The 22,721-nt window shown below is 34.9% G+C and overlaps 1 protein-coding gene and 1 pseudogene across 1 annotated transcript; both read left to right on the forward strand.

Annotated features, from left to right (window-relative positions):
* Positions 1–307: 307 nt before the first annotated feature.
* Positions 308–3,399, forward strand: LOC133296731 (protein NRT1/ PTR FAMILY 5.1-like; annotated as a pseudogene).
* Positions 3,400–18,910: 15,511 nt separating this feature from the next.
* LOC133296697 (peroxidase P7-like) lies at positions 18,911–21,895 on the forward strand. Its single transcript, XM_061495752.1, has 4 exons — positions 18,911–19,126; positions 20,373–20,564; positions 21,192–21,357; positions 21,504–21,895. Exons 1-4 carry the CDS (start codon positions 18,911–18,913, stop codon positions 21,893–21,895), a joined length of 966 nt encoding a protein of 321 aa, XP_061351736.1.
* The last annotated feature ends 826 nt before the right edge of the window (positions 21,896–22,721 follow it).

Here is a 22,721-nt window from a genome sequence, read left to right on the forward strand (position 1 = left end):
TAAAAAAACACGGTCTCCACTTTCGTCTTGATAAAAAAAAATCAACTTTTGGTCCCTCAACAATCCCAGTTCTTTGAAAATGTGGTCTCTTAGAAATTCAATGAAGACCCAATTTAGTCTCTAAAAATGGACTAATATGAAATTTTTTTTTGTAAAGGACGAAATTAGTATCATGTTTTTTGTCAGGGAGACTAAAAGAGACTTACTGTTAATTTTGTATAGCAATGATCTCTTTTTCACTTTATTGCTTTCTTCTTTAACATCACTGCGCTCTCGTTAAACTTATAGTCCTTTGATCATATTTCTAATGGAAGCCAAACTAGAATATACCAGAGATGGTACTGTTGACTTCCGCGGCCAGCCTGTGCTTTCATCTAATACTGGCAAATGGAAGGCTTGCGTTTTTCTTATTGGTGAGCAAATTAATTTCTAACCAAATCTATTCCCTGTTTAAGCTTTTACTAGAATCTGCATTGTTTGAACTTCACCATCTTTAATTTTGAAGATTTTGTTCCATAGAGAAAAGGAAGAGAATAATTTGTAAACTTTTACTTACGTTATCCCTGATAGACGATTAAGCAAACAACCTATTCCCGTGCATATTTGGTTCTATTTTCTAGTTTAAACAGAAGTCTAATAAAAGTACATGTGAACTTTTAATTATGAGTCTTACTACTGCTTGTGAAAAGGTACTAATGGCGATTTCTGCAGAGCCACATGATAGTCATAAAGTTCCCGTTAATATAGCATGATATGATGCTAGGGTTTCACTTCTTTTATGGCATAATGTTGCAGGCTATGAAGCATTTGAAAGGATGGCCTTCTACGGAGTTGCTTCCAATTTAGTCAATTACCTTACTACCCAAAACTTCATGAAGATACTGTCTCATCTGTGAGGAACGTGAACTGGTCAGGATATGTATGGATAAACCAATTCTTGGGGCTTACATATCAGATTTTTATTTGGGTCGCTTTTGGACATTCACTATCTCTCATTTATGTCTTGGTAAGGTAAGATATATCACAAATCAGTATAAAAAACAAGGGTCTAATTAGAAGCAAGCAACTTCACTTTCTTAACCATTATTGCGAATTGGTGGAAATAAATACAAGGGAATGAAAGGGGATTATTAACACACCACATTCCTAAATGATTTCGACCTTATTTTATTTATTTATGTTTATAATATTTTTATGTACATATGTTTGGCAAACCACCTCATGTCTACTCATCACAGGGCATGACTCATCACAAGGACTTGAGGCCAACATGCACCAATGACATCTGCAACAAGGCTTCTACCTCACAAAATTGTATTTTTTAACACAGCAGTCTACACTATAGCAATTGGGGCTGGTGGAACAAAGCCCAATATTTCAACCTGTGGTGACGACCAGTTTGATGATTTTAACCCCAATGAGAAAGATGTCAAGGCCTCTTTCTTCAACTGGTGGAATATGTTTACCTCATTCGTAGGTGCTTTAATAGCCACTATAGGTCTGGTCTACATTCCAGAGAATTTGGGTTATGGCATTCCAACGATCTGTCTCCTATTGTCCCTTGTCGTTTTCTATACAGGGACCCCAATATATAATAGGGTTTTATTACTATCATGTTACATAACCTAAGAAAATTTTTCTATACACACAATTAAGAGGTGGAGTCCACATGTTTTTTTTTTCTCTTTCATCATTCTACCTTCTCTCTCTTCTTTATTGTGAGGGTAAGAAAATGTTCTTATATCATGTAACATTATAGTAATAAAACCCTATATAATATCGCCATAAAACCAGGACAATCAAAAATCCTGCCAGAGAACTAATTCGTGTCCCAATAGCTGCCTTCAGGAACAGAAAACTCCAACTCCGTACTAACCCCTCAGATCTTTACGAGCAGGAGCTCCAATATTACATTAATTAGTAATGGAAAACGGCAACTCTATCACAATCCAGCTCTGAGGTAAGCACAGTTTTTCCTCTCTCTTTTTTCTGGACAGAAGGAAAATGAGTTGGTGGGAAGGGGGAATTTGTTTGTTCTTTGCACTCTAATAATTAAGAGAAAGGATGTAAGTGGTAGGGGACTGATTTGAATGAGTCACAGTTTTGCTGACACGGTTCATGGTCTTGGTATAGTTGTGGCCTGGTGGGGGTAATATACAGTAAAATTTTGAAACAGAAAGGAATTTTCCATCTTCACCAAACACGGCAATTTGGTATCACTTGTAGAAAGTGGCATTTCAATATATTCCTCCCCATTTAATCGCTTGGCCCTGAGACAGGTCCAAAGTAGTTATTTAGTACAATGTTATGTGCATAATCATCTCAAAAATTCCTTACATGGGAACAGTTCCCTATTACTTCTTTAAGGCCATCTTAAGTGACTAGTCAGTAGTCACGGTCTAGCCAAGTTGGTTTTCCCGACACTCCGCTACTGTCTCAATTTATTTCAAACAGCACTAGGTATCACCAACCATATGATAACGCATGTTAAGCACATTATACTCTCCACTTTGCAATTATTGGTACGTAGAGGGATGCACGATTAATAGTCCGTTAATTGGTCACTACTGGGTACTAAGCTATATATGGACAGCCAATTGTTAGATGTTGATTAAACAAATCACTTGTTATTAAGTGAGTGCCATTTGTGTATTCAGGTTTCTGGACAAGGCTGCAATTTTCAAATTCCAGCAGCTTCTCTTGGGAGCTTCGTGACACTCTCCATGCTTCTCTCGGTGCCATTGTATGACCGGTATTTCACCCCATTCATGCCCCGGAAAACTGGCAACCCTAGAGGAATCACACTGCTTCAAAGGCTTTGAATTGGATTTTCAATCCAGATTATAGCCATTGCGATTGCTTATGGAGCTGAAGTTAGACGAATAAAAATAAGTCATGTAGTTGGTCCTAAGTCATGTAGTTGCATATGAGTATATTTTGGTTGTTGCCTCAGTACGTTCTATTACATCTGCTATCTCAATGGCATTGAACACACACTACAAAAAAAGACGGAGTTATAGGGACATTATTTTAACCATGTTTTCAATGCCATTGGGTTACTAGAATTTTTCTATGATTAATCCCCAGAAGACATGCAGAGTCTTAATTGGAACAACGTTCTTCACAAGTGGGATCGGTGTTGGGAACTTCTTGAACAGCTTTCTGGTAGCGATGGTTGATAAGATTACAAGAAGGGGTGAGACAAAAAGCTGGATAGGTGACACAACCTGAATGACTGTCACTTGGATTACTATTAATTACGGGTTTCTTTTAATCCTTTCAATTATCAACTTAGGGGTATTCTTTTGGGTATCAAGTAGATACATTTACACGAGGGAGACTATACGGGGCGAAGAGTGTCTTTATGTTCAAATGGAGGGCAACCCAACTGTGGGTTAATTAACAGGTATGAAATTAAACTAGGTTAGGACATGTTTAATCACTCTATATAGATAAGGAGAAATGTTAGCTGCAGATGATGTACTGGTCATATAAGTCACATAAGGAATAAAGAAAGATTAACGGTGGAAATGTGAATTATGTAAAAACTTTTCATGTATAGGTATATAATAGTATGTGAAAAGTGTTTGTCCTTTTAAATGACACAACTTATATCTTTTCACCCTCACAAAGAGGTGGGACTCACACCTTTATCTTTTTTTGTCCACTCTTTCTCCCATGATCTATCTTTTTCTTTTACTTAAAATGACACAATTTTACATCCTTTAAAATGATACACATTTTTTCCTAATATTATTGATATATAAGTTCTATTGGATTTATTGGAGCCAAATTAAAGTTCCCTAAAATGTATAAACGAAGGGCTTTATACTTCTCTTGTAGTTGGAGAAAACACTTGTGTTTTCTTCTAAGACAAATGAAATTGATCCCACTGACTTATTTTTTTTATGTAAGTGTGGCAGGAGAAGTAACTTCTCTTCTAACAGGAGAAGTTATATCCCCATAAAAGAACTAATATACTTAATTGTTGTTTCTTTACAATGTATGATTTTTTGCAAAATTTATGTGTAATAAAAATATTATTTGATGCGCATAGAATTGGTCGACACAACTTGAGTAAAAAAAAAAATTCTAGTAAACACTGAATAGGCTGATTACAAAAATTTGGTCTTACTCAAATTCATAATCCATTAAGCATGACTTATCTTTTCATCGAAATTCAGGTATTTTAAAAGTTAAGATTTGACATGTACATGTTTTTTGATCCGGTTAGATTTTTTTTTAAATTTTAATTATTTCTAACGTATTTAATGTTGTTTTGTAATTATTTTTATTTATTAAAAATCTTTTTTATTTTATTTTTGGAATTTTTAATGCTAATTGAGTTATAATCAGTTATATTTAATTTTTCTTTTCTTTTTAGTCATAGTTAATTTTGATTAATTTATATTTGGTCTATAAAAGTGCATTTAAAACTTTTATTTTAAGGTTGTTAACATTTTTATTATTTTGATTTTTGACACTACTAATTTGTTTTCTCAAAGAAATTATCAATGTAATATAATTTTCAAACGAATTTCCTATCTAATGTGTTGAGTCCGGTATAAAGTAATTGCAGGGTTGATTCCGACCCGGAAATGGATCATCTCATGTGGAAAAAAAACATGATATGGTCATGTGGGAAGATCACAACCATACAAAGGTAAATCAACGGTTATGATTTTATAACTATCTATTTTAACATTTTTTCTCTCTACTCCTTTATTACCATTGATTTACCTTTATGGTTATGATTCTCCACATGAAATGGTCATGTGAATTTTCAAATGAGAGGATCCAGATCCTTCCGGCCCGAACATGAAATTAAACATGTGGGAGTGAGTTGATTAAATAAGTCCCACATACACTCAATGTGGGACTTACTACGCGAAAATGAAGTTGCTCACATAAACCAATTGAAATTGAAAAATTGGCAAATGAATTGATTTGTACCTACCATTGATTGCCAATAAACTAAGCGATTAAGATCTTATAAAGGAGCTGTGTAATGGGTTTGAGTTGCTGATGGACAAGGACAGTTAAGGGAGTGACCATGTTGAATATAGAAGTTGTTACAATATTTGAATTGCTGTTGTATAAGATAGAATCTTTTTATTTGATTTGATTTAAGTAGCTGTTACAATCCGGAAAGCTGTTACCATTTGATTTGAAAATGTTGTTAGTAGTTCCATAGTTTTAGGATGCTATAATTGTATAAATATATCTCCAAAATGGTGAAGAAATCAAATAAGAAAGAACAAATATTTCAGTACCTTTGTTTATGCTTATTTGAGTATTACAGTGTTGGAGTTTTAACATGGTATCAGCATTGTTCTGATCCTGGGACATATTTTTACACCCATTTTTTACCCCACTCATATCCCACCCGTACTTGGCCTCTGTGAATTTTTTACCTTCTTTCTCTTTACCCAAAATCGTACCCAACCCTTTCTTTATTTCTCCTCTCCATTTCTGTCACTCAAAACCCGTACCCGTACCCATTTTTTTTATTTCCCCAATTCCATCCTTTCTTCCCAAATGGAGAACACTAACAATGACGCCGACCAGCAACCGAACCACGATCAGCCTTCTACCCCTGCACATACTCCTTCCAACATTGTCATCCACCAAGACAATACTTCCTTTCCTATCACGGTGGTCCTCGATGACACCAACTATCCCCTATGGTCGCAATTAATGGAGATGCGCATAGCCGCTCGGAGCAAATCCAGTTTCTTGACCGGTGACACCCCTAAACCACCCATCGCAGATCCCACCTATGGCACCTGGATCACTGAGAATCAGAGGGTGAAAAGCTGGCTAATCGAATCCATGTCTCCTTCGTTGATGCAACGATTTCTTCGTCTGGAGTCCGCTCATGAAATTTGGGACGCTGCCCTTCGAACCTTTTATGATGGTTCGGATGAAACGTGCTTGTTTGATCTGAACCAGAGGTCCTTCAACACCAAGCAAAATGGTCGGACCTTATCCCTCTACTACAATGAACTGCTTTCAATTTTTCAGGAGATCGACCATCGCATGACTGCTCAGGAAGGCTCTGTCGAAGGTGTTCTCCATCTGCATTCGTCTATGGCACGGCTTCGTGTTCACATCTTCCTCAGCGGCTTGGATGCTGAGTTTGAATCGGTCCGTGGAGAAATCCTTAGAAAAGATCCAAAGTTGGATCTTGAACGCACCTATGCTTTTGTTAGGCGTGAGGCTCAACAACGCATCATCATGGGTCGTCCCTCTCCACCCGCGAATTCCTCTGCTTTGGTCACACATGCACAGCGTCCTCCCTCTGGCTCCTCATCCTACAGACCTCAAAAAGATTCTTCCAAGCCCAGCTCCCTTCATTGCTCTCATTGTGGTGACTCGGGTCACACAAAACTCAGGTGCTATGAGATCATTGGCTACCCGGATTGGTGGGACTTCAACAAACGTCCCCGTCGAAAGGTCCTCAACCGCACCTTGGCAACCACCTCAGACGGTGACTCTTCTTCCCCTTCTACTGCTAATACGGTTTATGAAGGAATTCTAGGTAAGTCCTCTGCCTTCTCTACACTTTCTCAGAATTACACTTGGATAATTGATACCCGTGCATCAGATCACATGGTTCGTGATCCCTCCTCCCTTATCTCTGTCTTTCCCTCTGAAAAAACACATGTCTCTACTGCCAATGGTGGCACCTCCATTATTACTGGTCAAGGTTCTGTAAATTTATCCCCTCTATTAATCCTTGAACATGTTCTCGTTGTACCTACTCTTGAATATAACTTGCTTTCGGTTAGTAAATTAACCACTGCCTTGAACTGTTGTGTGACTTTCTGGCCTGATTATTGCCTTTTCCAGGGAAACCACTCCAAGGAGATTCTTGGTTAAGGTGTTAGGCAAGGGAAGCTTTACTTCTTGGATGTATCTCCTAATAATGGTGTCTCGCACGCGCATGCTGCCAACACCTCTTCCAAAGACAAAGATCTGCAAGCACTTTGGTTGTGGCACAAACGCCTTGGACATCCTTCCTTCAGTTATCTTAAGCAATTGTTTCCAAAGTTATTTTCCAGTTTTTTGGTTTCTGAGTTTAAATGCTCTGTTTGTGAATTGGCCAAGAGCCATATAATCCCTTTTTCCCCAAGTTTGAATAAAAGTTCTATCCCTTTCCAAGTTGTGCACTCAGATGTTTGGGGTCCTGCTAAAATACCTTCATTTTCTAAATCTTACTATTATGTTTCCTTTATAGATGAATGTACACGTATGGTTTGGATCACTTTACTTAAACAAAAAACTGAAGTTTTTTCTGCTTTCCAACACTTTCATGCTATGGTCCAAAACCAGTTTTCATCATCTATCCATATTTTACAATCCGACAACGGAACTGAATATGTTAATGGTGTTTTCACTGATTTTCTATTATCCAAGGGCATTAAACACCAAACCTCATGTCCCTATACCCCCCAACAAAACGGTTTGGCTGAACGAAAAAATCGTCACTTGTTAGAGGTTGTCCGTGCCTCTCTATTTCAAATGAATGTTCCTACTCGTTATTGGGGCGAAGCCCTCACTTCTGCTGCCTACTTAATAAACAGAACACCTTCTAGTGTCCTTAATTTTAAAACCCCTCTCCAAACACTTGCATCTTTTTTTCCTATCCCTCACATGACTAATGTTGAACCTCGTATTTTTGGTTGTGTTACTTATGTTCATGTTCCCAAGACTTTGCGAAACAAGCTTGATCCTTGTGCCCGTAAATGTATCTTTGTTGGCTACTCTACCACTCAGAAAGGGTATAGATGTTTTGACCCGGTATCCCACAAGATGTATGTCACACTGGAGGCCTCCTTTCATGAATTGGAGCCTTTTTATTCAGGGGGAGTCCCTGTTTCTTCTTCTCAGGGGGAGACTTCTACACCTTTACTTGGAAAAGAAGACATATGGCTGTCCACACAAGTTGTACCTTTGACTCAGTCCAACTCAAATACAGATGCAGTCCTTGAACCCGAGCAACATGATGCAATCTTAGATTCTGAACAAGAAAATGCAGCTGTCCAAGCCGAACAAGAAGCATCCTCTACAAATGATACACCTTGCCTAACTCATATACCCGAGATCTCTCCTGTGGACTTCCCTGAAAGGCAACCAGAATCCAATGTTGAGGTACACACTAATCCTTCCACTTCTAATGTATCTCCTCTTAACTCTACTTCACCTTCAGTACCACACATACAAATAAGAAGGTCCCTTAGATCCACCAAGGGAATACCAAAACATCTTTATGAAGCTGACCCAAAGGTGAAAACAAAGTATCCAATTAGTAACTACATTTCCACACAAAGGTTAGTCGAACCATGTATGCTAGCTGTTAATCAATTATCTAGTGTGTGTATTCCGAATAGTGTGCAGGAAGCCTTGGATGATCCTAAGTGGAAAGAAGCCATAAATACAGAAATGACAGCACTTCAGAATAACTCTACCTGGGAACTAGCTTTGCTGCCTAAAGGAAAAAAAACGGTTGGCTGTAAATGGATATTTAATGTGAAGCTGAAGGCTGATGGGAGCATAGACAGATACAAAGCTAGACTAGTGGCAAAGGGGTATACTCAAAAATATGGTGTGGACTACCAAGAAACTTTTGCTCCGGTAGCCAAACTAAACACAATTCGAATCCTGATCTCCTTGGCAGCAAATAGAGATTGGCCCTTGAAGCAGTTCGATGTAAAAAATGCTTTTTTGAATGGAGACTTGGAGGAGGAGGTGTATATGGATATCCCACCAGGAGTAATACTCTCATCTTCAAACGAAAATAAAGTTTGCAAGTTAAGAAAGGAATTATATGGACTTAAGCAATCGCCAAGAGCATGGTTTGGAAGATTGTCACTCGCAATGAAGAAGTTTGGCTATACCCAAGGTAATGCAGATCATACACTATTCTTCAAAAAGAATAAAGGAAAAATAACTATCCTTATAGTGTATGTTGATGATATGGTACTCACCGGCGATGATGAAGCAGAAATGAAATCTCTTAAACAAAAGTTAGCCAATGAATTTGAAATGAAGAAATTGGGACAACTGAAATACTTTCTGGGAATTGAAGTTGCTAGATCACAACTAGGGATTATATTGTCTCAAAGAAAGTACATCTTGGATCTCCTGGCAGAAACAGGAATGTTAGCTTGTAAACCTGCAGACACACCCATGGAGATGAACCACAAGCTCGGCATATATCCAAATCAAATGGAAGCTGACCTCGGTTTGTATCAAAGATTGGTAGGCCGATTAATTTATCTCTCCCACACAAGACCAGACATTGCATATGCTGTCAGTGTAGTGAGTAGATTCATGCATTCACCTAGTGAAGAACACTTGCAAGCAGTATTCGGTATTCTGAGATATCTAAAAGGGTCTCCTGGTAAAGGCATTCTATTTGCCAAACATGAAAAAGGAATCATAGAAGGGTATACAGATTCAGATTGGGCTGGTGATAAGACAACTAGGCAATCCACCTCTGGTTATTTTACATTCGTAGAAGGAAACCTTGTTACTTGGAGAAGCAAGAAACAGAAAGTAGTGGCTCGATCCAGTGCTGAAGCTGAATTCAGAGGTATGGCCTATGGCATATGTGAACTATTATGGATCAAAACTATGTTAAGTGAGTTAGGATTCAAAAACAACCGACCCATGAGCTTGTACTGTGACAACAAAGCTGCCATAGAAATTGCACACAATCCCGTACAGCATGACAGAACAAAGCATGTAGAGGTAGATAGACATTTCATCAAGGAAAAATTGGATCAACAAATAATCTGCACTCCGTATATCAAATCCGAAAATCAGATAGCAGACTTGTTGACCAAAGCTGTATCCGGAAAAAGTTTGAAGGAAGTAACTAACAAGTTGGGCATGATAGATATACATGCACCAACTTGAGGGGGAGTGTTGAATATAGAAGTTGTTACAATATTTGAATTGTTGTTGTATAAGATAGAATCTTTTTATTTGATTTAATTTAAGTAGCTGTTACAATCCGGAAAGCTGTTACCATTTGATTTGAAAATGTTGTTAGTAGTTCCATAGTTTTAGGATGCTATAATTGTATAAATATATCTCCAAAATGGTGAAGAAATCAAATAAGAAAGAACAAATATTTCAGTACCTTTGTTTATGCCTATTTGAGTATTACAGTGTTGGAGTTTTAACAGACCACATTGGACAACTTGAAAAAAAACACTGCTCTCATAAATTTGAAGGAGGACGAGTTGGTGAGCATGATGAGGGAAGGAGATCTTGATGGCGATGGGGCTCTCACTCTGACGGAGTTCTGCGTTTTCATGTTCAGACTGAGTCCGTAATTGATGAACGAGTCTTGGTTTTGGCTTGAAGAGGCTCTGCATCATGAACTAAACATTTGAAGGGACATCATATTCTTATTTTAGTTGTTTCCCATATAAGTCATTCTTGTGCCATTTTTTCTATTGTTTTAAGCTATTAAAATTTGTCTAATGGCGAAGAGTTTGAATAATTTATATTAAGTTAAGTGTTCAATTCTCACAATTATATATATAATAAATAAATACATAAAAATATCAAATGATGTATAGTAGTTCAGTTGGCGTCAATAGGTAGGGTGAGAGCATCTGTTTGCTGCTCCCAGTACCGTCTTTGGAAGAAATTTAAAGTCTTAATCCGAATATCCCGCTCCAAATCGGACTAATTATAAAGGAAGGAAGCGATTAGAATATCTTAAAAAAAAACATTTCTCTTGTTCTTTAATAGAAAAGAATACAATTATACGTTGCAATTGCTTTTTTTTTTTTTTGGTACATTGCAATTGCTTTTTTACTTGACAAATCAGTATTCACAGCGGCTCATTCACTTATCCAATAAAGCAAACCTCATCTTTTTTTATGGATTCACACTCCTGATCAAACCCTTATCCATGAAGATAATCTTATCTAGCATGACTTTTTCTAAATTGCTTCCTTACTTCCTACAAATTTGTCAGGGACAATTCTACCACACAATATGGCGTGTTTGGACGAGCTTTTATTCAGTTAAAAGTTATTTTTTCCAAGCACTTTTATTGTAAAGTGCATTTGGATGACTGCTTTTAAAAAAAGCAGAAGTCATAAAAAAAGTCAAAAATTATTTTTTTCAAAAGTTAAAAATTTTAACTTCTCAAAAAAGTAAAAGTCAAAAACCAACTTTTTTTTCAAAGAAAATATTTTTTTTAGAAATCTAAATAGTTTTAACTTTTATAAAAAACACTTTTAAAATAAGCAGGACATAAAAGTATTTTTTTTATGTTAATCTAAACACACTCTTAAGTCCCGCATTCACTTGATGTAATCCTCTCACTCCCGCATGCTTCTTGTACGGGATTAATCCCGCAATCGCTTTGCACAGATTTTAACGCATTAGATAAGAAATTAGTTTGAAAATTATATTAAATTGATAATTTTGTTTGAGAAAACATATTAATACGGTCAAAATGCCATTGATTATCGATTTGAGAGTAATGATTTATCTTTATCAAATCTAAATTCTTCTATTTTGCCTAATTTTTGGCAGTTCGACATCGTTTGTTAGAAAAGTAGCTTTTAATTTGGGCATTATAATTTCCTTTTGTTTAATTTTTCTTTTAGTTTGTGATCTTTGATCTTGATATTTAGCATGTTTTTTGTGAGGTACCTTTGATCAAAATTCATTCTTTTATTATATTAGAAAATTCAAAAGAGAGAGCTCAACAAGAATCCAAGATAAAAAGGATTATCCAGAAGTTATGTCGCACCAAATGCTGAAAGATGTTCAACCAACACAGTTTGATCTCTATAACACCTCGTTCTAAAATCGGTTTGTTAGCATTAAACGCAGTTACAATCACAACAATTAAATTAAAGCATGGATAAACTTTTTCCTTTTTATTTATAAACATTTCCGTTTAAAATCAATTCCGTAATTAAAATAATTTCAATAACTGTAATCATAACTTAAACTATGTGTGGAACACTTAATGTAATTTTATTTAGACCATACGTTGCTACCCCAGTGCGCCAAGTAGTCTCCTTAGCCCAACAAGACTTAAAACTCATTTTTATTGTTATTCAACACTAAACAACTCCACTTTTTATTTAATTAAGGAGTTTATACTACTATTATGATCCTCATCTCCCAATATGTTATAGATCTTTTCGTTACCTACGCGTGGGTTCAAATCGCGCTCAATTCAGACCACCGTAGCTCAAGTTATTAATTTTTGAAGCAAAGGGTGCTGAACACACTAGGTCTGGCGCAAATAGCGCCACTAAACAGTGAATTTCCAGATTTCAGGCGGGAATAGGGCGGGGAATGTGTTTTCCCCTGTATGTTGGCGCGGTTAGCGCCACCACGGCGCTAATAGCGCCAAAGATCTGTAGATTGACACCAACTTTAATATTTTACCTATAATTTGAGTTATACTTATTCGATTAACACAATCTTGGTCTCGTTGGAAAGCTAAAAGAAAGACCTATAACTTCCAATAGACACAAGCGTCCAAATCTCTCATATAGGATATGAAAAATGGACAACAAGACATGATATTTTTATATTTACATCCATTCTCAATCCCAAGGGTTTTCTTTCACCTAATAGACATTATACAACTCCAACAAGATATCATCCTTACCATTTTAAGACACACATTATCAAAATAGGCATTCATGCCCTTCCATCATATATACAATAAGCACAATATTACACAATTTCTAAATGTCTTTAATGCATAACCTTGGGACTTAGCTACAAGACACTATGATCAAATCTTTGGCTCCCATCAACAAAAGAAACACCAAAGGAGGTGAGCATAGGCTAAGTCCACCAAATTAAAGCATGACATACATATATCAAATGGCTTTCAATTATAAATCCTATACATAGGAACTACTAATGACATGCATAACCAAAATAATGCAATATCCTCGTGTATCAATCTAGTCCAAGTATGGCCACTTGTCACCAGAGGCTCCTGCATCATCTGTACCTGAAAGGGGGTCCCCACAACACGGGGTGAAATATACGAATACATCTCAGTAAACCAGGGATTCTTGGAGCATCTCTCCACCCCATAGTTCACTCACAGTATAATAGCAATAACCGTAAATAATGCAGTAAATTCATATTCATGCAGTGTGTCAAACATCTCTAGGAGACATCCCTCGAGCTCTCATGTTGTCCTAAGGATACTCAGATGAAAAATAGTCCTACTGGTCAACTAAACTACCAAGTATGAATTACGCATCGTCATGCAACATACAAACATAGCGAAACACCATCCTATGCCACACCCAGTGCATACACATACGTATAACTAAGCATTAAACTACTTTATTGCATTTACATACACTATTAACAACCACTACCCATTCCGGGCTTGGTGGAACAATTAAGGGATCAATTCCCAAGGTCAGAAGGCTTATCTCAATGATCTTCAAAGCTTAACCTTTATTCACCGCCAATGAGCAATCAACCAAGCTTTACAACAATTCCAACAATCAATACCTACATCAAGACTAGACAGTCTATCAAGGAAATCCAATGAATACCAATATATTCATCAACCAAACAAATATATTCACACCACAATAGGCATGAACTTACCAATTCAGGTGAGCTAATCAAGCTCCATAGCTTCCTCCAATGGTTGGTCACTCAAGGATAGTCCAATTGCCTCAATCCTAGCCATCACATGGACACAATCAATAATCAACCAAACCATTGCTTACAAATGCAAGAAAATCCACAAACCAAGCATATATTCTTGCAATTTTCATAGTATAATCAAATAACTATCTAAGTTCATTTCTACCATTTATTCATGATTCCTAACAAAATTTGTAAAGGGATTTAGCTTCAATCTAACTCAAACTCATAAAACTCATAAAATCACTATTCATCATCTTCAACCTCAAGCCTCCATGGAAACAAGGTTTAAGGAGTGAAAATTTACCATAAGTGGTTGCTCAACCAAGGAATGTTGATCTCCTAAGCTCCCCTTGAAGGAAATGCCTCTAAACTTCTCCAATCCTCAAGATTTTTGCCTCCCAAATAAGCCAAGATCTCCACCCACAATGGTTCCCAACTAACAAGGAGTGGTGGGTTTTGAAGAGGAAGAGATTTGATGCAAGTTTGCCTTTGGAATGGATTGATTTGGGTGAAAGATGAGTGAGCTAGGGTTTAGGCTTAAAAATTGAATTCTCTCCTCCCACTCTCTATTTCCATAAGACGAAGAAGGAAAGTGTGGGTTTGGCTTGTGTTTTGTCACTTATCATAGGTTGAGTTATCTCAATCGTGTATGAGCTTATCTATCTATTCAACTTCATTCACTACTAAACTTTACCCAAAGGTCTGGAATATTTTTGTAAAAATATTTTTACTTTTACTTTTATATTTTAGGTAATTTTGTCTACATACTTTTTATCCCATAATTTTCACTGACTGCACTTTTTACCTCAAAAGTGACCCTAATTTATTTAATTAGATATTTTATCTAATTTAACCCACTAATATAAAATTAATTGCCTAATTACGTGCAATTAATTAAATCACCTTATGAGGGATATTATAATCTCCCATCCAAGTCAACAACTTTGAAATAAAGGCGCTTTTTTATGATTGGTTCAACAACATTAATTTGGGAGTAATGACTTACCCAAATCTTAAAAATTGCTAATTTTTACAACTTCACTGATATCAAAGGAAATGAAGCAACTGAGAATGTAATTAGACTGTGCCTTTTGGCATTTGTTTGAGCTAAAGCTAAATGTTGGCTGTAAACGTAAACACAAGAGAGCACATGGGTTTATTTAGATGAGAAACTCATCATTAAATACTTCTCACCTTCAAAATATGTGAAAAGACGGAATGAAATCACATGAATATTGAAATTGAATGAAACGTGGAAAAAAAAGGAGGAGTCAATTTGGTAATTTTAACATCATTTTTTTGAAGATAAAAAACAACTTCAAATTTTCTATAAAGCGGTGTTTGGTATAAGTTTTTTTTACCATAATAGACGTACAAAAACGAACGTAGCATCATAATAGAAGTACAAAATTCAAAAAAGGATGAGTAATTTGATAAATTCAATTAACATTTCTATCAACATTTTATCATCAAGCAAAATAGCATCAGTAAAATTAATTTTACTTTTTTGATAATATTTTGACCTATCAAATATTTTTTTAATATTTTTTTGTACAAAATATTTTCCTACCATATTTTTAAAAATATTTTTTTTGGGTAAAAAAAATATCTCTTGTACCAAATATCCTCTGATCATTGACATCGCACAAACCTAAGCTTTTAGTGAAACTAATTGTTTGTATTAACAAAGGGTTTTATAAGAGTTATGTTGTAGGAAAAGTGATTGTGTAATGTTATAGAGATTCGTTTTGCGTGCTTTAATTTTTTATTTATTTTTTTGTTTTAAAAAATATGAGTCCCACAATTGTGAGTGTAGAAAAGTTTGTTATATTATGTTAAAGGATAAAACGAAAACCCATTAACAAAATATAAAATCAGTGTGATCATTTTAATTTTGAAACCCTCTTGTACGATTGGAGTCCGTGACATTTTCTAATTCTTTGTCAGCGCAAAAAAGAAAAAGAAAAAGCAAACTAAGAAAGCGGTGTAAGAAATTAATCCTAGAAAAGGCAAGATAAGCATCTCCTTTTGACTTTCTATTATTTTATGATGTGACAGAAATTTTTTCTATCAACGGGAAGCGTGATCATGATGTGAACTTTAACAATTCAAATTTCAAACAATTTCAATGTGAACCCAATCAAAAAGTTGAGATCCTTTGAAACTTGAGCAGACAATTTGGTAAAAACAAAAGGGTATATTTTTCTTCTTATGCACACCCATTAAAAAATTTATATATATTTTTTTAAACTTGATGAGTCTCTTTTTTTTTTTTGTCTTTATACGAAGGTTAATAATTTCTACTGTAACACGAGAAACTATTAATCCTGTTATGGACATGACAAAGATTTATATTTTAGAAGGTCTAAAAAAGGAATACAGAAGAAAAGTCAAGTAAATTAATGACAATCATATCTTGATAGCTAAGTAGTTGGACTTGTGCCCTCAATATTCCTAAGAGGCCTAACAATGCACTCCTGCCAGATAATCTATCTATAAATATAGGATTAAGGCAATAAGGTACATATATCTTAAACTCTCTCCTAGCTGTTATTGTGCATTCACCACATCCTTTGACTATGCCATTATTACTTATTACTATAGTGTATCTCTTCCACAAATACCTGAGATAGGACACATATAAATCCAATAGAAATATACTAGCAACCGGTTGGACATCTCTGTCCCTAATACATAGAGGTGTAAATGAGCTAGGCCGGCCAACAGGGATCTACGGCCTAGACTTGATCTATTATAAATAATAAAATAGAACAAGCTAAGCTTTTAAAAAAAATTATTTAAAAAACAAGTTATAGGCTTCTTTGTACATGTCGGGCCTATAAACCTAGAGGCCGGCCTATATCATATTATTTATTTAAAATATAATAAATAAAATTATTATTTTAATAATTTTGAATAATAAAATAATATTATTATAATTATTCTTTTAATTGTTGAATGTTTAATATACTTAAATAAGCTAACAGGCCTACGCCAAAATTTTTTATTTTTTAAATATAGGTCATGTCAGACTTGTAATTTGATGCCTACATAGGCTAATAGGTCAAGTCATATCCAATATTTTTTACACAGGCCTAACCTATTTAAGTCAAAGCCTAGCCTAGTCTAGCCTATTTACACCCTACTAGTACACAACAAATCCAAAAATAAAATGAACATTCTTTTACCAAAAATAAGAAGTGAAATAACATTCACGATCCTCGTATTAAATTGAAAAGGCCTTCTCTGCACCTTTAAGCGGCAATCTACATTAAATTGAAATTGATCAATGCAGAATCTTTTTCGGATCGATATTCTAGTCTATTGCTGAATAATAAGAGAACATCTTATCAAACAATTGAAATTAATTAGTTTTAAATAATTTTTTTTTAAACCCATAATAACGGCTTCTTAATAATAAAATTTATGTTTGTCTCCCTTTACCAGAATAATCCTGTGAGACCTAGGAGAAGATCTTTGCCCACCTTGATCTCTGCAGCAACTTACCTGCCAAAATTTCTCAAAGGAATTATATTTAAGGTTAAATCTAGTTTAATTTCAAGGGTGCATTTTTTCTTATGTCGCTGCATCACTTTTTCTGGTGTAGCAGAAACAGAAAAAGTGAGACCCACATTTTTTTTTAAAAGAGCTAGGAGTCGGCTTATCCTGTTTTTTTTTATGTGTTGGTGCAAAAAATTTCTTCTACAGCGATAACAGAAGTACATTTCCCAAGTTTTAATTAGAGTTAATAATGTATTAATATATCCTTAAGCAGCAACTGTAGTTATGTCAAACCACTTGACTTAGTTGAGTAACTGAGTCTCCATATATAGTAAACGGTGTTAGTTAAACTTTGGTGATGAGGTTATTTGATTATCTTATTTAAAAGCAGGGTGGCGCTATGAAAGATTCGTTACAGACTATCAAACTTCAAATATTCCAAAATTGGTAGATTTTCTAGCATGGCTTTCGGACTTTGTAATGGGCAAATTAAAGACAAGCAATAACCTATCTCACAATGGTCAAAACAACATTTCTAAACCTAAACCTCGTAATCTTCCGAAGGACCACAGCTCGCGGCCAGCACGTCAATTTTTTTAATTGGAAGAGGCTACCATACGAGAGAAATTAATGCACCATGCTCATGAAAGTCTACTATTGCCAACCGTGTACAAAGGAGTGTTAGGGAACAAAAAAAGCATTTTCCCTTAATCATCCAAAATATGTTGATTTTTTATGATATTTCTCCTCATAGTTTAATTAGTTGAAGTGCATTATTCTTTCATTCATCTAATCTATTTTTTTTTTAAGTCCTTCTCTTTTTCTCTCTTAACTCATTTTGGAAAACTTAGTATTTGCCAGATAATCATGAGTTGAGTTATTTACTAACAGACATTGTATATAAGTTTATCTATTTTATAGTGAACAGCTTTTTCTCATGACAGTATAAATTTTTAATTTTTTACTAATTAACTTGAGTTACGAGACAGTGCCGTTGAATTACATGCATTTACTTCAAACAAATTAAAGAAATGAAAGGCAGAGACAAGAACGATCAACCTATATATATACTTCAACCACTCCAAGAATCTGGAGGCAGAAACGGGAGAATAATTTAGTAAATAAAATAATTTTTTATACAATTCAAACAAAACTTTTAAATCAACCTATCCAAATAAATTTCAATTTTCTTAATAAGACGGTGTTCGTTTTGGAATCTTTTGATTAAAGCAGTCAAACTTTTTGCATTTTGCTGCCTTCTGTCGGTTTGTATCGATCGCATGAAATATCACACATCAAATCATGGGTTATATAGATGGGACCGTGAGGAAACAAAGTTAACTAACTTCCTGAAAACACTTTGACAAATCATAGCAAGCCGGCAGCATAAGTCATTGGTTCAAAGAAAAATGAAGCACCTTCACTTCGTTAGGTATTGTCGAATTGATTAATCAAATTAAATCACAAGCCGAGTAAACTGCCCACATGGACTGATTGATTACTTTGTCTACGTGTTAGGTTACGCTACGTAAGAAAGAAAGCACCTTGAGATTAATTATATGAAGTTGAAAAATTAAACATGGCGCAGTGGATATATATGTGTGTGTATATACATATATATATATATATATAGCACTTCCACAGCTCTAGACATCACAACTACACCTTCTCAAGCACAAACAAAAAACACACAGATAGAGCTAATTACTTAGTACTTATATAGGGTTTAGCTATGGCTAATTCGTCTTGTTCTAGCTTAATGATTGGTTTGGCCCTCTTTGTCCTCGCATTGGGGAGTGCCAATGCAACACTTTCCACTAACCACTACTACAGTTCTTGTCCAAAACTCCTTGACACTGTGAAATGCACAGTGGAATCAGCCATATCAAAGGAGGCTCGCATGGGTGCTTCCCTCCTGCGTTTGTTCTTCCACGATTGCTTTGTTAACGTAATTTTTGTGCTCTCTCTCTCTCTCTCTCTCTCACACACGCACACACATACACACACACAGGCTAGCTTCTGCTTCTGCCCCCGTAATACATCAAACAATTAACTAATTCATGACAAACTATATGGAATTGTATATATAAATTATGAGAATAATGTTTTTCTGAGATAAATTTCATCTTCTACACACACATAAAAAGATGTGGGACCCATATTTTTTTTCTCTTTCTTCTATTCATATGGATTCCATACATTTTATTTTATTTTTTGATAACAGTCACTTACACTTTTTTTTTTTTTTTTTTTGATAACAGTTACTTACATTTTTATATATGTGTAAGAGATAATTTTATCTTTTGCAACATGAAAAACATTAATCTCGTACATCATATAATATTAATATATTATCGTTGAGCTTAACTTCTACGAAATATTAGAACTTTTCTTCTGTGAATTTGGTAAACAATGAATTTGATCTTTTTTTTGGTAAACTAATTCATGACAAACTATATGGAATTGTATATATAAATTATGAGAATAATGTTTTTAGGAGATAAATTTCATCTTCTACACACATATAAAAAGATGTGAGATCCATATTTTTTTTCTTTTTCTTCTATTCATATGGGTTCCATACATTTTATTTTATTTTTTGATAACAGTCACGTACACTTTTATATATGTGTAAGAGATAATTTTATCTTTTGCAACATGAAAAACATTAATCTCGTACATGATATAATATTAATATATTATCGTTGAGCTTAACTTCTACGAAATATTAGAACTTTTCTTCTGTGAATTTGGTAAACAATGAATTTGATCTTTAATGTGTCACTTTCTGACATAAATGATAATAAGGAAAAATGTATCTTACGCATCCAAATTTTATACTAAATTTAGAATATCAATGATGTCTAAATTATTAGTACGATGTTAATTTAATCAATTTATATACTTTGTTAAGTAAGAAATCCAATCATCATTAACTGTCCCGAAATGTATGAAAATTTTAATACACGATTAACATTAATTGCAAATAAAATTATAATACTAAAATTACTTTCAAAACAAAATTTCTAAAGAAAAATCAAATTCGTTAATCTTGATTCTTTAGAATCTTTTTTAAACATCAATTCCTCTATAATGTAAACCTAAACACACCATCGTGCCGAATGGGTGTAAATTCAAGTACATTGGTTACTTTGATTAGAAAGAAACGATCATATTAACAAAATTAATTGCAGGGATGTGATGGTTCGATTCTACTTGATGACACATCAAGCTTCACAGGGGAGAAGCATGCAAAACCCAACAATAATTCTGCCCGTGGATTCGAAGTGATCGACGCAATCAAGTCAGCAGTTGAAGAAGTGTGCCCAGGTGTGGTCTCCTGCGCTGATATCCTTGCCATCGCTGCCAGAGACTCTGTTAATATCGTAAGCAATTAAATGTCCAAAATCCCATCACATCATATATATATATATATATATATTTGAGGTAGGATCCTTTGACGTCAGTGTCAAATTTGAAATTTGACATCTCATCTGAACTATCGTTAGATACAAAAAGATCAATGGTGTCACATGCTTACAAATCAGACTTTAAAATGAGGTGTCAAACTTCAAATATGATACTGGTGTCAAAGGATCCTACCCCTCTCTCTCTCTCTCTCTCTCTATATATATATATATATATATATATAGGGTCAGGATCATTTTACACACCAGTGTAAGTTACACTCTTAATCTTGTCTTTTGATCCTACTTATATCTGAGGACTTTAATTTTTTAGTAATGTAAGCCGTTGAATACAAGTGGATCAATAGTCATGTTTGGATGTAAGACTTCTATAGGGCAGGATATTCTTACCCGTGTAAGAGTTAGAAGTCTTACACCCAAACTTGACCATTGATCCACTTGTATTCAATGGCTAACATTACTAAAAAATTAGTAAGTGGGATCAAAGAATAAGATTAAGAGTATAACTTACCCTGGTGTAAAATGATCCTGATCCATATATAATCAAGTACTAAGTAACTGAATATTTTTGTGGAATTTCATAAGCTTGGAGGCCCAAGTTGGGATGTGAAACTTGGAAGAAGAGACGCTAGGACAGCTAGCTTATCCGCTGCTAACAACGGCATCCCAGCACCCACTTCAAACCTCAACCAACTCATCTCGAGATTCAGTGCTCTTGGACTTTCCACCAACGACTTGGTGGCATTGTCTGGTATGTAACATTGACTTTATAGTCCCACATTCTAGATAAAATTAATGTAGCAACCTTGTACTTACATAAATAACTTTTATAGCAACAACATATGTTGATTTTAATTTCATTAATTGATTGTTTCCCAAATTACACTCCAATGGTAGGTGGTCATACAATTGGACAGGCAAGATGCACCACTTTTAGAGGCCGCATATACAATGAAACAAACATAGATGGGTCCTTTGCACGCATGAGGCAATCTAGTTGTCCCAGGTCGACAGGGTCAGGGGACAATAACCTGGCACCCCTTGATCTGGAGACACCAACATCATTCGACCACCATTACTTCAAGAACCTCGTTGAGAAAAAAGGGCTCCTCCACTCTGACCAGCAACTCTTCAATGGCGGCTCCACCGACTCCATAGTGAGCGACTACAGCACCAACCCCACCTCCTTTTCCTCTGATTTCGCCACTGCCATGATCAAGATGGGAGATATCAGCCCCCTCACTGGCTCCAACGGAGAGATTAGAAAGAATTGCAGGAGTGTCAACTAATTAATTAACAACTCAACTCCTATATATATATAAAGGGAGAGAGACATATATAAACTGTGTCTTTTGGAAATGAGAATGAGTGGATAATAAGTTGTTAAGAGAGTTTTGCTTTTGTTGTTTGGTTGTTGTGTGCTTCCAAGTGTACCTGTTGTGTAGGGTCTTGTTACTTTTGCTTCCAAGTTGAAGGGGTAAAAAGCTCTATCAAGGCTCGAGAAGGAGCTTGTTTGTTACTTTCCCTTTATAATTTTAATCTGTTGCTTTTTTCGTATTTTGGTATTTCTCTCGGATTCAGTTTCCTTTTTATTTTTTATGTCAAGTTACCTTTTTCTATATATTACAGTATTGATGTTGGATATTTGGAAATTTTACTTCTTTTTCCTAATATGAATTTTTAAAAAATATTTTTTTATTTTTTTCTCTAAATTTTCAAAACAACATAATTTTAATTTATAAAAAATAATTTTATTTCCTATTGAGAAGAAACACTAAACTCTTATTTTAATATGTTTTGATTACGAAATGTGCACGGTAATGTGCACGGTTCTAATATTTTTGATAAATAGCTTTTCTGATCTATGATGATCAATTTATAATATCTACTCAAAATTACGATTATTTAAAATGATAATCTATATAGTTTAGACTTATATTAAAAGTATTTAAAATTCTTATAAATTAATTTGTGTTCTTAGGGTCTAATTGCCGAGTAACTACAAGACAAATTTTTATTAGCGTCGCAAATTTCGTCACTACATATGAAATTTCGTCACAAATTCCTGAGTCGCAAATTTATTTGTAACGAAATTTGATTATTTGTGTCGAGAAT

Source organism: Gastrolobium bilobum, unplaced genomic scaffold (genome assembly GCF_033153095.1).
Source record: "Gastrolobium bilobum isolate Gb01-03AN ecotype WA unplaced genomic scaffold, APGP_CSIRO_Gbil_v1 utg6129, whole genome shotgun sequence".
In the NCBI taxonomy this organism is placed as follows: Eukaryota; Viridiplantae; Streptophyta; class Magnoliopsida; order Fabales; family Fabaceae; genus Gastrolobium; species Gastrolobium bilobum.